This window comes from Tachyglossus aculeatus, chromosome 24, assembly GCF_015852505.1.
Source record: "Tachyglossus aculeatus isolate mTacAcu1 chromosome 24, mTacAcu1.pri, whole genome shotgun sequence".
Classification (NCBI taxonomy): domain Eukaryota; kingdom Metazoa; phylum Chordata; class Mammalia; order Monotremata; family Tachyglossidae; genus Tachyglossus; species Tachyglossus aculeatus.
This window is the reverse complement of record NC_052089.1, coordinates 18,471,009-18,487,088: the sequence shown is the minus strand read 5'-3', so window position 1 is coordinate 18,487,088 and position 16,080 is coordinate 18,471,009. Positions and strand designations below refer to the sequence as shown.

Genomic DNA, 16,080 nt, shown 5'->3' with positions numbered 1-16,080 from the left:
GATAGTGACCTATATATACCACCACTTTATCATTTATCACAGGCTACCATAATCTTGCTGTTGCCAATTTTAAAACTCATTCTTCCTCCTGCTCCCACAATTTACAAATAATTTATGCTTGCCTGTCTTCCGTACTAGGCTGTTAAATTCCTTAAGGATAGGGACCTCATCTTTTACTTGAGCTATACTCTCCCATGAGCTTAGTAGAGTGGCCTGAAGACTGGGAGCTCCTGTAGACAGAGATCCTGTCTACCAGCTCGGCTGTAGTCTACTTTCCCAAAAAGCTCAGAACAATGATCTGCACACAATAAGTGCTCAATAAATACAAATGATTGATTAGCCTGAGCACAGTATGTGTGCAATACACAGCATTGATTCATCTACTCCATTTTTCTCTTTTAACTTTCTTCCTCCTCATCTAATAGTTAACACATTTTCTTTCGCATTAGTAAGTGCACATAAATTTATCTATCAGCTATGTGGTTACAGCAAAGTGAAGGCTTTCTTTGTGGAAAACTTCACAAAAGAAACACTTTAATGCTATGCAAATGCTTCCAGGAATTCATTCCTTGAGAGACAAGGAGAAGGGAAAAAATAATGCAATAATTCTTCATTCATTTTCCTAGTTCACTGACTAATATGGAGATACAAGTATTTATGGCATCATAAACTACATTTCCAGAAAATCTCTCCATCATTAGTGTTTCACAAATCCACTGATTAAAGCAATAATATGCAATGACAGTTAAACATTTTAATAGGTAGATCTGACCAATAATATTTATTGAGCACCTGTGTGCACAGCACCATACTGAGGGCTTAGGAGAATTTGATAAAGTAGATAGAGTAGAGGAGAGTAGATATCAGAGAAGCAGCATGGCTCAATGGAAAGAGCACGGGCTTGGGAGCCAGAGGTCATGGGTTCAAATCCTGGCTCTGCCAATTGTCAGCTTTGTGACCTTGGACAAGTCACTTAACTTCTCTGTGCCTCAGTTACCTCATCTGTAAAATGGGGATTAAGACTGTGAGCCCCAAGTGGGACAACCTGATCACCTTGTATCCTCCCCAGTGCTTAGAACAGTGCTTTGCATATAATAAGCGCTTAACAAATGCCACTATAATAATAATATAATTATTATTATTATATAATACCTGCCTTCAAAGTAGACCCTCAAAAATGAGATAGGAGGGAGCCATAGAAGACATACAATACCTTCCCAACCAGAAGCCTGTCTACCAACTGTTGCCTCACTCTTCCAAGTGCTTGGTACAGTGCTCTTCATATAAGTAATAATAATAATAATAATGATGGCATTTATTAAGTGCTTACTATGTGCAAAGCATTGTTCTAAGCACTGGGAAGGTTACAAGGAGATCAGGTTGTCCCACAGGGGGCTCACAGTCTTAATCCCCATTTTACAGATGAGGGAACTGAGGCACAGAGAAGTTAAGTGACTTGCCCAAAGTCCCACAGCTGACAGTTGGCAGATTTGGGATTTGAACCCATGATCCCTGGCTCCAAAGCCCATGCTCTTTCCACTGAGCCACGTACTCAATAAATCCTAGTGATTGATAATCCACCTCACTGTCAATCTTCATTTTTTACATATTTTCACCTGTTGAAGAAAATTAAGATAAAGTTTAATTCATAAAAGTATTTCCCTCAGTTATTTATTTATGGCCAATTAAATGCTATGGGATGTAAGTATTGGACGTCAGATTTAATTAGCAAAAATGTAATCCCATCAACTAAGACTACTGTTTGTGAACTCACTCCTATTTACAAGGATGTACATGCAGCTAAAGTACTTACACTGTAAAATGAATGTCCTTAAAAAGGAATACTTTAGATTTCAAGATTTTTAGAAAAATCTTCCTTTCTCAACATAAGGATATCTTTATTCAACATAGACTGGAAATCTCTCAGTTCAAGACAGCAAGAGATTTACATCTCTTGAGAATTTTCCCCTTTTCATGATTCAAATTGTCAGACACTGACACTTTTTTTTTCCAGTGATAATATCTTAGCATCTGTATGCTCAAGAAATTTATCTAAGCAGAAAACATATGAAGGAGATCGGCCTAATCTCCATCATAACAGGTCATGCCTTGGTTTTCCAAAAGAGGGAGATATAACTCCACTGAAATACACCACCAGATTCACACGATTTAGTGAATTATTAAAATACTGCTTTTTTCCTCCAAAGATCTTGTTTAAACTTAGATCTTTGATTGCTTAAAATTATTCCACTTAATTCTAAATAAAAGTATATCCCAAAGATGAAATAGAAACTGCACAGATTAATCTTTAAATTATATATAAATTGTACAGAAGCAGCATGCCCTAGTGGAAAGAGCAGGCACCCGGGAATCAGAGGAGCTATATTCTAATCCCAGCTCTGTCACTCCCCTGCTGTGTGACCTTGGGCAAGTCACTTAACTTCTTTGTGCCAGAGTTTCCCCATCTGTAAAATGGGGATTCAGTACCTTTTCCTCCCGACCACTTCGACTGTGAACCCCATGTGGGTGAGAGACAGTAACCAACCTGATTAACTTGTAGTACGGTGCTGGACATATAGCATAAACTTTATACCATTAAAAAAGGGGGGGTTGAGCAGTGTGAGACAGGTAAAAAGGAGTTCATACAATCTGATTAAAAAGCAGTTGGTCCTCTAGCTGTCTTTGTGACCTATGCTAAACCACATCTTAGAAGTGGTTCTTCAGTACAGGCTGACCTACACACAACAAGAACAGGAATTTTGACAAATGGCCCCCTCCCATTACTTCGGAAGAGTATTTTACAGTGTTAATTTTAGAACTTAATAATACACAAGGAAACTTTGGTGGAAACTATGCAAAACAGGCAAATAATGTCTGCTACCAAATGAGCAGAGGTCACATAAACAAATGCCACCTATTGACATTTGGAAGAGGATCGAGCATCATGTGCAAACTTATGTGGGTAAATAGACCCAAATCCAAATTCCTGGCCCTCCGCTTTGCTGAACGAAACACACATTACATCTGGTTTCTAAATCTGTGGCAAAGATTTATATACAGCTAAATACAAAATCCTTGGAACATAGAGAAGAGGTTCGGTATAGTTGCATAGTTGTGTACGGTCTTTATTTTCCAAGGCAGCAGAGTTACCGATGCTGCTTGCTGCAGTTAAATAGTCATTGCTTAAAAAAGATGCAGCCAGCACCAACCAATTGACTCTTTCAACCTGACCCACTTGACAGAATGCATGCTGACTTACCTAAATTGGATCAACATGCATAAAGAGGCACTTCATTCATTCATTCAATCGTATTTATTGAGCGCTTATTGTGAGCACAGCACCGTACTAAGCGCTTGGGAAGTACAAGTTGGCAACATATAGAGATGGTCCCTACCCAACAGCGGGCTCACAGTCTAGAAGACTTCCATTTCACCCACACCAGAAGCTCCTTCAGTTGTGCATGGGAGTCCTGGAACTCATAAAATGTCTCTGGAAATATTTCTAGAGTACATTAGGATATAGACTAATTAAGATTTTGTATTTTATAACACAAATCCTCCAAAGTCATGTGCAGTCACCTTCTGTTTCCATATCCAGAATACACGCTCCTTCAAGCAACACCAAAAATAAAAATAACCCATGACAATATCAGTTAATACTGATTACAGCATACTCTTCTATTGGGCAGGGATCTTGACTAACTCTGAAAAGCACCTAAAATAGGGAGAGCATATAAATATTTCATAATGATTTAGTGACGAACCTTGTACACAGTGAAGTTCAGTTGTGTCAGAGAGAGAGAGGAGAAAAAAGATTCACAGTTAAACTTCCAGTCACATAAAAGGACAAATACAAGTATCCAGATGTATATCAACTGGCATTTCAGCAAATAAGGTTAAAAGTGATTTCTAAAATCCTTAGTAATTCAGATCACATCAAATGAACACCTTGAACTTAACTAAAAAATAATCAATCAATGGCATTTATTGAGAGCTTTCTGTACTAAGCACTTTGGAGAGTACAATACAATTGTTGGTAGACACATCCCCCGCCCCCCCAAACACACACACAGTCTAGAGAGGGACACGGGCATTAAAATAAATTGTGGATATGTACCTAAGTGCTGGGGGGCTTAAGGTAGGGTGAATATCAAATGCTCAAAGGGTATAGATCTAAGTGTCTAAGTGACCCAGAAGGGAAAGTGAGTAGGGGAAAGGAAGGTTTACTTGAGGAAGGCCTCTTGGAGGAGTTGTGATTTTAATAGGGCTTTGAAGGTGGAGAGAGTAGTAGTCTGTAGTATATGAAGGAGGGGGGGAGTTCAATTTCTGAAACAACTGGCATAGTCAATGAGAGCCGAGCCACACAAGGACAATTGTTAATATGCTGCAGAGGATGTTTAGGCAGACCCACTCTACTACTTGACTTTGGACCCTATGAAAATCTTCTGGTAAACTAAAAACAGACTTAACAGGTGCAATCTTTACAGTTTGTAAGATCCTTGTGGACAGGGAACACATCTACCAACTCAGTTGTACTGCACTCTATCAAGTCCTTAGTATAGTGCTCCACACATAGTAAGCGCTTAATACCATTGACTGATTGATGATTAAGAGCTCTTTTTAGTCAATTATTAACCAATTATTTCAAGTGCAATTTCAAATCCTTACGATAAAATTTTTAGCATCGAGGGCATTCTAGGTTTTCCCCTTCCAGAGAGAATTCAAAGGTGGGTTTTGAAGGGCCAAAGAACCCTTACCTGCTAAAATGGTTGAAAAGTCATTTGATCACCTTTGTTGAAAACACAACAAAAGAATTTTCAAAACAAAGTCTATCCTGGACACTGAACAGTATACTAGAATGGAGTGGTAAGTCTATCAAAAGATATTCAAACACATGACACTCTGACAGTGATTCAAATTTTGAGAAGCAGTATGGTCCAGTGGAACGAGCACACACCTTAGAGTCAGGAGAACTGGGATCTAATTCTGAATCCACCACTTGCCTGCTGTGTGACTTTGGGCAAATTACAATAATAATAATGATGATGATGGTATTTGTTAAGTGCTTACGATGTGCCAAGCACTGTTCTAAGCACTGGAGTAGATACAAGGTAATCAAGTTGTCCCATGTGGAGCTCACAGTCTTAATCCCCATTTTACAGATGAAGTAACTGAGGCACAGAGAAGTTAAGTGGCTTGCCCAAGGTCACACAGCAGACAAGTGGTGGAGCCAGGGTTAGAACCCACGTCCTCTGACTCCCAAGCCCGTGCTCTTTCCACTGAGCCAAGCTGCTTCTCCTGCTACTTCTCTGGGCCTCATTTTCCTTATCTGCAAAATGGGGATCAAATACTTGTCCTCCTGCCCCTTAGTCCTAGTGGGTCAAGGGTGGTGTCCAACTTAATTATCTGAGTGTTTGGCACATGGTAAGGACTGAAATAGTATTATTTCCTCTCCTCAACTATGTGAAGGTAATAGGGACAGAACTAAAGAATTTACCTTCAGGCTCAAAATAACCGGATCACACCAAAGTCTCCTGGGAAAACTGAATGAAGAAGAATTAAGAGTTGCCATATGGAGCAACTAGACTGGAAGATTCTATTTTTTAAAATATTCAATTCCTCTGTTTCAGTAAGTAGGTGAGGGAAAATCTCTAACATACCATCTGATTAGTAGAGACAATACTGGCTAGAAAAATAAAAAGATCTCAAAATTGGGAAAATCTGGCTAAAACAGTCAACCTATTATTGCTCACACTGCATGCTTGGATTCTTTTCAGAGAATGGAATACGTTCCTCCGTTTAGCTAATGTCTCAAATTCAAGGAGGGCTTATTTTTCCAGAGTGTCTTCCCATCATTTGTCTTATTTTATCCTCACAACATCCACTGGTGAAGGAAGAGGCAGGCATCACCATCTTCATTTTACAGGTGAGAGGCTCAGAGTTTGAGTGATTTTTCCAAAGACACACAAAACAGGCTAATGGTAAAGGTGTGACCAGAATTGATTATCAGTCTAAAAGGAAAGTAATGAAATTCAGTGTATCTTCTGTTTTCTTGATTTTCATCTTAACTGCAAAAAACAGAATGGATCCGAGGACCAACAACTGCAGCATCCCATATCAGATTTGATAGTAATTTTAAACTTAAAAACTGAAACTGCATAGCCTAGTGCAAATAAAATCATCTTACTAAATATTGTGTCACTTATGTCACTATTCACCTCCCAAAATGAAGTGGAAAGTAGGAACACGAAAGAGAGAAAAGAACAGCTCCATAGGAGGACTACGTAGATGAGCTAGCTGACCCAATTTATAACAGAATAAGAAAATGGCCACCTTATTAGAATACCAAATCAGCTGGAGAGAGTGTTCGACTACATTTATGCCTCAAGCTCTTCCCCTGAATTTGAGTTAAGTTGTCACACAACTTACTGAAGATGATATGGTGAGTGTACTCTCCCAAGAATCTGGAAGAGACACATTGAGGTTAAATGGTGACACAACTTGCACTGTGATATTTTAACTTCACATAAATTGCTATACCAGAGTTCCTACTACCCGCTTGTTAACATGCCGGTTATGTGCATCCTTCCTGCCTAATCTTGTTTCCTTCTTGAAGGGTTGTCTGTGACTTACAGACAACTGCAGTAGTTATAGCAAGAGTTCCACTGATTTGGCTGATATGAAGGATTCAAGTAGGAGGACAAAGTTGGCGCGTTGCTCAATAAAGAGAGGTTTTTCTATCCAGAGGCCTCCCTCCATGTTTGGCTCTAATAAAAGAACAGCTAGTGGTCACTGTGCCTCCAACTTGCTTCCAAAGCATGCTGCTCAAAAAAAATTAAATTTACATTTTATTTTTTTCAAACTGAGTGGGTAGAGTAGGCATTAGTAGCTGATCTTAAATACTTTTAAAGGGGTGTTGTTAAAACTAGATATTCATGATAAAATCCAACCATGTGAGACATGGTTATGCCATATTGTTACTCAGTTATATAACTTACCCTTTAAAATTAAATATAGGCATGGACACAGCATGGGCTCTGTAGCTTATTCATATCATTAGTCTTTATTCCCCTTCAGAAGTAGCTAACAGCCGTCACTATTTATATTCTAATCTCAACTTCTATGCATTTATATTCCAATCTCCACAATTTCCCATCATGGACTTTTCCCCAGGTATAGCTTTCTCTTGACCAAGAAACAAACCACACCTCCTCTTCATCTCTTTCATCTTCACTACAAATACCTATTGCATGGATCACCAAAAAGATAGAAAACATTCATTCAATCATATTTATTGAGTGCTTACTGTATGCAGAGCACTGTACTAAGCGCTTGGGAAGTACAAGTCGAAAATGGGCTCAATTCGGGTACAGCAACCCAATATATATTTAAAAATGCAAAGGAAAACCCCAGCTGTGTGAATGACCACTGCCAAAGGCTAAAGCATATAATTAGTGAGCAAGGATAGTGGGCCACAAAACTTTTTCTCCTTTTTAGCATGTCAACTGTTCCTGTTTTTGAACATGTATACACAGATTCATGAAACTGTATTTAGGAACTTACCAATACAGACCTGGACACAAAAATCATTTGTATCTGTTTCAGGGATGGCAGTGGTTAGAGAAAAACAGAAAGGGAAAATGAAGTGATTTTTTAAAAAAATTCCTAACAGCAGTCTCTGAAGGTGACCTTTTCTGAGAAACTTACGTTATTTGTTCCCTGAGCTGTGTATGATTAGTTCCTTCATCACACACAGACAAATTAGAAAGGCTGCTGGGGAGCATCGAAATCATCTGTTAAACAAAGTCAAAATTAATGATAAAATTGAGTTCCCTTTGTGTTTGATTTCCATCTATCTGCACTCAATTATAAACGAGCCATCAAAGAAAGCTACCCATTAGTTGTTAAATCATAATGACTTCAGAAAGCAATCCCTATACTACCATTGATATTGCACTGACAATCTCCCAATCTCTAAAGGTTCCTGGTAAAAGCTACATAATATAAGCCTCTCACCAACTCTCAGCTTCACTACGGAAATGAGACACAGATTTATATTGGGTTAATATTCAACCTGTACACTGCTAAAATAGACAGCTGCTGATAGTGTATTTTATCATTCATGTTTATCAGGAAGTGGCAAAATTCTAGCTATTAATAAAGCCCACTAAAAACCAATTTTGTGGACTCATTTCCAAAGTCAAAATTTGTCAAACAAGAGCTAACAAGAGAACATATCAAACTAGACTAAAATCACCTTTAACTTTTAATCTTGGTGCTTTCTTTAAAGTAAATGAACAAATCACAGTTGTGTAAGATCAGTTAAATGCCACAATCAACTTATAAAAGCAATGTGCACTTAGCATTTATGACCACCATCTAGATTATCACCTTCACTAAATCCATACTCCCTAAACTCCCAAACAATAAACTCATACTATATAGAATTTACCCTGGATTTAAAAGCATTTCCACCAGTTAAGGACCACAAGCTGCAGAGATATTGCCTATTAATTTCCAATAATGAATTTTGGCAATCTGTGCCTGCTGGTCCCCTCCACCCTAAATTGCTTAAGGACAGGACCATATTCTTTACTTCTATGTTCCCGAGCAGTTGAGTATAATGCTCTGAAAACAGGGAAGCTCAGTTCAAAGACAATATGTTCACCATGATATTGTGTCTTTGGATTGATGTGGCTGTTTGTCATCCTGCGAATCTCTTGCACACTGTCCCCATGCAAATACAATACACTTTTCTGTTCTCTTGCCTTTCAGGATGAGCACTTCTCAGGCAACAACTGTTTCGACCGGAAAGGTATGCAGTAGTGGCCAAGGGTTTGACTGAACTACCCAATTCTTTCCCCTCATCTCCCTGAATCCAAAAGCATCATTCTAAGATGGCAAGTGAGAGGCAGAGGGACTACTTATGGACACAGAACAGACTATTTCTTTTACTGCAATAGCATCAGACATCACTGAGCTGCCCATCCTCTTAAATTACCTTTGAGCGTGATACTCAGGTAACATAGACTAAGGACTAAAATATTGCTGCTGAAGATCAGCAGATCACAGTCCACATCCCACATGGGGCTCACAGTCTTAAACCCCATTTTAAAGACAAGGTAACAGGCAGAGAAATGACTTATCCAAGGTGACACCGCAGATAAGTGGCAGAGCCAGGATTAGAACCCACATCCTTCTGACTCTCCGGCCCGTCCTCTAACCACTAGGCTATGCTGATTCTCTCTTTGCTCTTACTGAAGGGTGAAACGACGTGTAAGCAGAAGGATATGTATGTGGAAGTAACATTAAGGAGAGAAGATATAGCAACACCTTAAGAATTTAAAGATGGTATTAATTGCAGTGAGATCCAGTACCTCTTTGCCAATGAGGCTGATCAGACCAACCAACCAGACCATGATAACCAATCCTCATCATGTGGGGGTATGAAAAGTTTGTCTTTTCCATCGACTATGCACTTAAGCACTTTGACACTCACCCCAGTCCTACATGCACTTACACACACTTATGAGAAGCAGCGTGGCTCAGTGCAAAGAGCACGGGCTTTGGAGTCAGAGGTCATGGGTTCAAATCCCAGCTCCGCCACTTGTCAGCTTTGTGACTTTGGGCAAGTCACTTAACTTCTCTGTGCCTCAGTTACCTCATCTGGAAAATGGGGATTAAGACTGTGAGCCCCACGTGGGACAACCTGATCACCTTGTATCCCCCCCAGAGCTTAGAACAGTGCTTTGCACATAGTAAGTGCTTAATAAATGCCATTATTATTATTATGCAAATATTCTTGGGCTCCACTATTTTCCCTATCCCTAAGCTACTGTAATACTGTAAGTTCCTCGGGGACAGGGATCACGACTACAAACCCTGCTGTATTGTACTTTCCCAAGTGCTCTGCACAGGGAAAGGATTCAATAAATACCACAGATTGTCAGCGCTTAGAAAAGTGCCAGCGTTTAGTACAGTGCCTGGCACACAGTAAGTGCTTAACAAGTACCTTAAACATTGATCTTGATGCACCATTTCAGGGCTTGAAATTGTTTTTCTCCACTTCAAAGGAAGTGGCATGGCTTAGTGGAAAGAGTATGGGCTTGGGAGTCAGAGGTCGTGGGTTCTAACCCCAGCTCTGCCACTTGTCAGCTGTGTGACTTTGCGCAAGTCACTTCTCTGCGACTCAGTTACCTTATCTGTAAAATGGGGATTAAAGACTGTGAGCCCCACGTGGGACAACCTGATTACCTTGTATCTATCAGCGCTTAGAATAGTGCTTTGCACGTAGTAAGCGCTTAACAAATACCATCATTATTATTTATTTATTATTTAGTTGGGAGAATGGCAATGTCTTCATGAACTGACAGGCTCACGGCTGGCCAGCAAACGCTCAGTACAGTGCTCTGCATGCAGTAAGCACTCGATAAATATGATTGAATGAATGTTTTTCATTGCGTTTCTCCCTCAGTCATCTCTAAGACTACATATACTCATACACAGAATAATGGCATCTGTTCTAAAACAGTTAGGAAAGAGAGAATAGAGAATTGATGTGAATGAAAGGCTTTTAAATGAACCTCTATTCACCTAAAAGTGTGCCAATACTGATTCGCTGCTTTGACTAGTCTGACATTGAACTGAGAGGAATAACCAACCCTTTTCTGATCAGTTTTTTTCCATGAGCATCCTAAAGGACCCTCCATATACAGACTACATCAACTTGTGTTAACCCAGTACGTACTATATTAAACATGGGGACACACCCTCCAGGCACATCACTAAACAGTTCACCTTCAATTCACCTGGAAATGTATATAGATTTCAACCAAGCTAGTGTTATTATCACCTACTTCAAGAGGAAAAACAACAAAGAGTGAGACAAATAAAGAGAATTATGTGCTCTACCTCCCTGATGAGAGTTTTTTTAAACTGCTCACCAAGTTCTTCGAAATACTACTGCCCCTAGAATTGGAACACTGATTTTTTCTGTAACACTGTAAAACAGCCTAGATGTTTAAAGTGAAGCATTTTCCATGGAGATTTGCCAGGGCCTCTTCAAAAAATAGTCCTTTTTACAAAAGCATTTGAAATAATCAAAAGACCTGAACTTTGAAAGGAAGTTTGGATGCCGAGAAAAGCTCATTCAAGCACCATTAATAAAACTAAAAACTAAAATAAGAACTTTGTAGCCGATCCTTGTGTGAGTTGTTTACACCCATTTCCTCAACAGAAACTCCTTACCATCGGCTTTAAACTACTCAATCAGCTCTCTCCTCCTCCTTTACTTTGCTGATTTTCTACTACAAACCAGTTGGCAAGCTACACTCCTCTAACACCAACCTATTCACTGTCTCTCAATTTCATCTATCTCACTGCCAACCCCTTGCCCATGTCCTCCACCTGGCCTGGAACTTCCTCCTCTTTATCATCCAATAGACCAAAATCTTATTAAGATCAACATCTCCCCCAAGGGGCTTTCCTCAACTATTCCCTCATTTCTTCTATCCCCTCTCTCTTCACTTTCATCAAACCACTTTCATTCATTCGTTCATTCAATTGTATTTATTGAGCGCTTACTGTGTGCAGAGCACTGTACTAAGCATTTGGGAAGTACAAGTTGGCAACATACAGAGACAGTCCCTACCTAACAACTGTCTCACAGTCTAGAAGAGGGAGACAGACAACAAAACAAAACATGTAGACAGGTGTCAAAGTCATCAGAACAAATAGAATTAAAGCTATATGAACATCATTAACAAAATAAATAAACCACTTGGATCTATACCCTTTAGGCACCTCAGATCTGTACCCTTTAGGGACTTGATATTCACCCACCTTCAACACCACAGTTCTTATGTACATATCCATAATTTATTTTAATGTCTGTCTCCCTGTCTAGAGTGTAAACTCTTTGTGGGTAGAGAAAAGTCTACCACTCTGTTGTACTGTACATTCCTGAGCACTTAGTACAATACACTGCATACTGTAAGCTCTCAAATACCATTTGATTGACAATGAAGTTAGGAGTTCATAAGGCCATAACAGCATCTTTCCTGTCACTAAAGGGCTGTTCATTTCCAAGGGTGTCAATAGGTTCGGGGTTAACTATCGCAGCCCTAGAAGCTTTTGTAAACAAAGAATATTGTTCTAGAACAGGGGCATCCCAGCTAAAACCAGGCAGCCTCTTATGTGCTGGTTTCCAGCTCTCTTATTTTTGTAATTGTCCTGGTTCTACCAGTCATGATGGACTTGCAGCGCAGATGACCCATTTTCTACCACCCCAAAATGCATTCTCTATAATTCACATTATATCTATAATTCTATTTATACTGATGCTACTGATGCCTGTTTACTTGTTTTGTTGTCTACCTCCCCACTTTTAGACTGTGAGCCCATTGTTGGGTAGGGACTGTCTCTATTTGTTGCTGAATTGTACTTTCCAAGCGCTTAGTAAAGTGCTCTGCACACAGTAAGTGCTCAATAAATATGATGGAATGAATTAATGAATGAATTCTCATTCTCCCTCCATGCTCATATCCTCAGAATAAGTATCAATCCAATTTTTAACCCAATAACAACCACCTTATTTATAGACCCAATTTTAAACAAAATATTTTATGGGGTTGAATTTGCAGGTAACACCCCCAAACAGAAAACCAGATATTCAGGTCTGGAATACATTTTGAGTCCTGTGGTTCAACAGGCTATGAACACCAAATGTCCTGGAGACATTTTCTAGAAACTCTATGCCATAGATTGTGCTAAAGGCCACATACAGTAGCATACATATAAAATGACACATTACTACAAAAAGTCCATACAGCAATCCTATCAGTAAGACTGAGGAAGACTGAGGTCCCAAACCAGTCAACACTAATGGAGCCAAATATCTTAAGAGGTTCCGAGCTGGAAATTGTTACCGAGTTTGTCTCTCTCTCTCTCAATAGTATACTAATAAATGTTATGCTAACAGACCCAAATTAAGAAGTCATTTATGAGACTCTAGTAACAAGTTTCAAATCAAGAATGAGTTCTTCACAATACAGGTCATGTCCTATTGAGTACTGGTCCTATCCTATGTGGCTCAGAGATATTGTCCACCAATGCCATAACAGTGTATTAAGCCCTTGAGAGAGCATAATACAGTAGGTTTACATGATCCCTGCCCTCAAGGAGTTTACAATCTCATTCCCCAATATCACATGCACCTAAAGGCAGCACAATCTCCTAGCTACTGCTACCCAGGGCCACATTATCAAGGTCTGGCTCAGAGATAAAGTTAAAGAATTAACTTTAATTCCAAGTTAAAGAATTAGGATTCAACACAGATTTAAAGAAGATAAAAAACCAATGATTGGCTGATTGATTGGGGAAAATTTTGGACGTATGACATAATCTAGATGCTTTCTGCAAAGTTCTCTTCCACTTTGATGGCCTCATTCTCCAAAGAATTTACATATATTGATTCTATTTGATACAAATTGTGATGTCTCATATAACCATGAAATCACATTAAAGGCCAAATAGATAGAAATGAAAGAAGAAAAAAAAAGCCAAGGGAAATATTATTGTGAATTAGGAAAAATTAGTTTCATGAAATATTGAAGGCATTTAAAATTCATCAGGAAAGAAGAGGAAAAAAGTGATTTACAAGATGATTAAAAAACCCTCAAAAACAGGGGGACACAGACTACAGTTCTGCACAATGGCGCTAAACTAAATTTTTCCTCTTTTCCTTCTAGTGCAATAAGAGTTATCTTCTCATTTAAAAGTGATATTCTCCTGGTGTTGAAAACAAGAATCCTTACTTGTTCATTCATGCTGGCATTTAAAAATCTCATCTAAAATATGGTAATAGAAAAGATTTATATGTTTATCATCCTCTGGCTACCTTTAGTGCTATACTTTGTTTTTACAATTCAATTGTAAATTTCACTGATCCACAAGGCCAGATGTTTAGCGGCAAAGTGATCACCTGAATGGCAAGTAACAATTCCTTTTATGAATGGATGCCACACAATTCATGAGAGAAATATTCTCAAGTGAGTGATAAAGGTCAATCCCCTTATGGAGTGAAATAAATTGTCACATTCTATTTATAACAAGGCTTTTAATTACTGAGATTTGGTGTCTAGGCTAAATAATGAGAATATTGTCTAGAGACTATTTAAAAGACCAAGGGAGACTGAAAATTTCAAATTAATTCATTTTAAAGTTTTGTACAATGCCCAATGCACTGTTGACACTCAAAAATGCAAACTAGATTTATCTCTTCATTTCTTGACTTTAAAATATACACCTTCTAATTTCTTGATCTACTTTCACACCCAATTTAGAGGGAGAGAGAGTGAGAAAGGGGCCGAGGGAAGGGGAAAAAGGGAAAGCACAAAAGTCATGAGTCGCGTTATTCTCCATTTATCAACGACTTTAGCTTCTAATATGTATCCTTACACTGTAGTAGATACTTGGGAATTTAATCAGAGAAAAAAGACACAATCTGTGCCCTTAAGGATATCATAATCTAGAAACCAGTTTCTCCCACCCCTAAATCACTCCCCAGCATATAGTCAGTAACTTATCTAGGCACATTAACTTTTACTCAAGCAGGGCATTTAATGTTAGTGTCACAGTTTAACTCTCTGAAATGTCATATAACAATAATAATAATAATAATAATAATAATAATGGCATTTGTTAAGCACTGACTATGTGCCAAGCACTGTTCTAAGCACTGAGTAGATACAAGGTAATCAGGTTGTCACACATGGGCCTTACAGTCTTACTCCCCATTTTACAGATGAGGTAACTGAGGCCCAGAGAAGTTAAATGACTTGCCCGAAGTCACACAGCTGACAGGTGGGAAGCCGGGATTAGAACTCACAACCTCTGACTCCCAAGCCCGGGCTCTTTCCACTGAGTCACGGTGTTGAACCACCCAGGAGGGTAAATGAGCACTGTCCCATAAACCAAAAGCCTTAAAGAAATCAGGATGGCCTTAATGAAAATTCGGCAAGAAAAATGATCCACATACACCTGGCTGTATTCTTTGATGAAACTCAGTTTGAAATACTGCAGGAACTTGCTTGGGCTTTAAGAGAGTACATTATAGAGCACTAAAGGGATATACAGATGACCACAATAAGGAGATTAGAGCATTGAAACAGGTGAGAGAGAATCTACTGATTAGCCAGGTGAGCATGTAACACAATTTCCGTAAGCCTAAGAATTTTTGAAAATTGTGTGGAAGGCTGTAGAAAACAAAAACCAAAAAATGACAAACCCATATTTTAGAAAGCTGAATTTGGATTGTATCAAATCTTTATACATCTTAATATATTGAAATTTTCCTATTTTTCTTCACTTTCTGTTGAAGTAAAATGCTCAAATGAAATCAGAGTATAAGCCTAACTTGATCAGAGAAATTTTCAAAAGTAGAACTATATCAATGGAAAACATGTTATGGTTTTTATAATTTTGAAGACAGCACCTTTAATTTTGTTCCATGGGGTACAGGTGAAGATTTGTTCTGCTTTGGCGGAATGTGCAGCTCCCATTTCCCAAACTCCAGCTTTTTATAGGGAAAAGAAAATGGATTCCAATCATCTGTAACAGAAAAATAATTTGAATTGCTAATAAGTAATACAATTAATGTTCATCCACTAACATTCTAAATACAATATTATTTGATTTTTCTGTTGAGAACACCTCCTAAAAAGTTGGAATCCAGACTACATAAGTGAAACTGTGGTGTGTGCTAAAGGCCATTAATCTTAGTACATTAATAGAGGACCAACTTTAGTCAAACTGCTCTATCCTAAATTAACTCATTTGCTGAGTTAGTAATAGTTACCCCTGATGCTCCAGAAATCATATTACTAATGGAATCATTTTTCAACTCCCACATGTTCAAAGCTCATTTCCACCATTGCCAGAATTTAAGCATATTACTTGCAATTTAATAAACCAGTAACATTGTGGCTACCTGAAAGACAGTTAATTCATACATGAATTTTTAGTACCACCTAATTTGCATGCTAGTGGCACAGGATATTTTTAGGAATGAGTATTTTATTC

General features: G+C 38.5%; 1 protein-coding gene across 1 annotated transcript in view; it reads right to left on the bottom strand.

The window, feature by feature from the left end:
- GBE1 (1,4-alpha-glucan branching enzyme 1) overlaps nucleotides 1-16,080 on the bottom strand; it is a 180,155-nt gene that overhangs the window by 102,417 nt on the left and 61,658 nt on the right. The window contains exon 3 of the mRNA XM_038766124.1: nucleotides 15,494-15,609. Coding sequence (XP_038622052.1) covers nucleotides 15,494-15,609 — 116 coding nt within the window. The remainder of the gene's footprint in view (nucleotides 1-15,493; nucleotides 15,610-16,080) is intronic.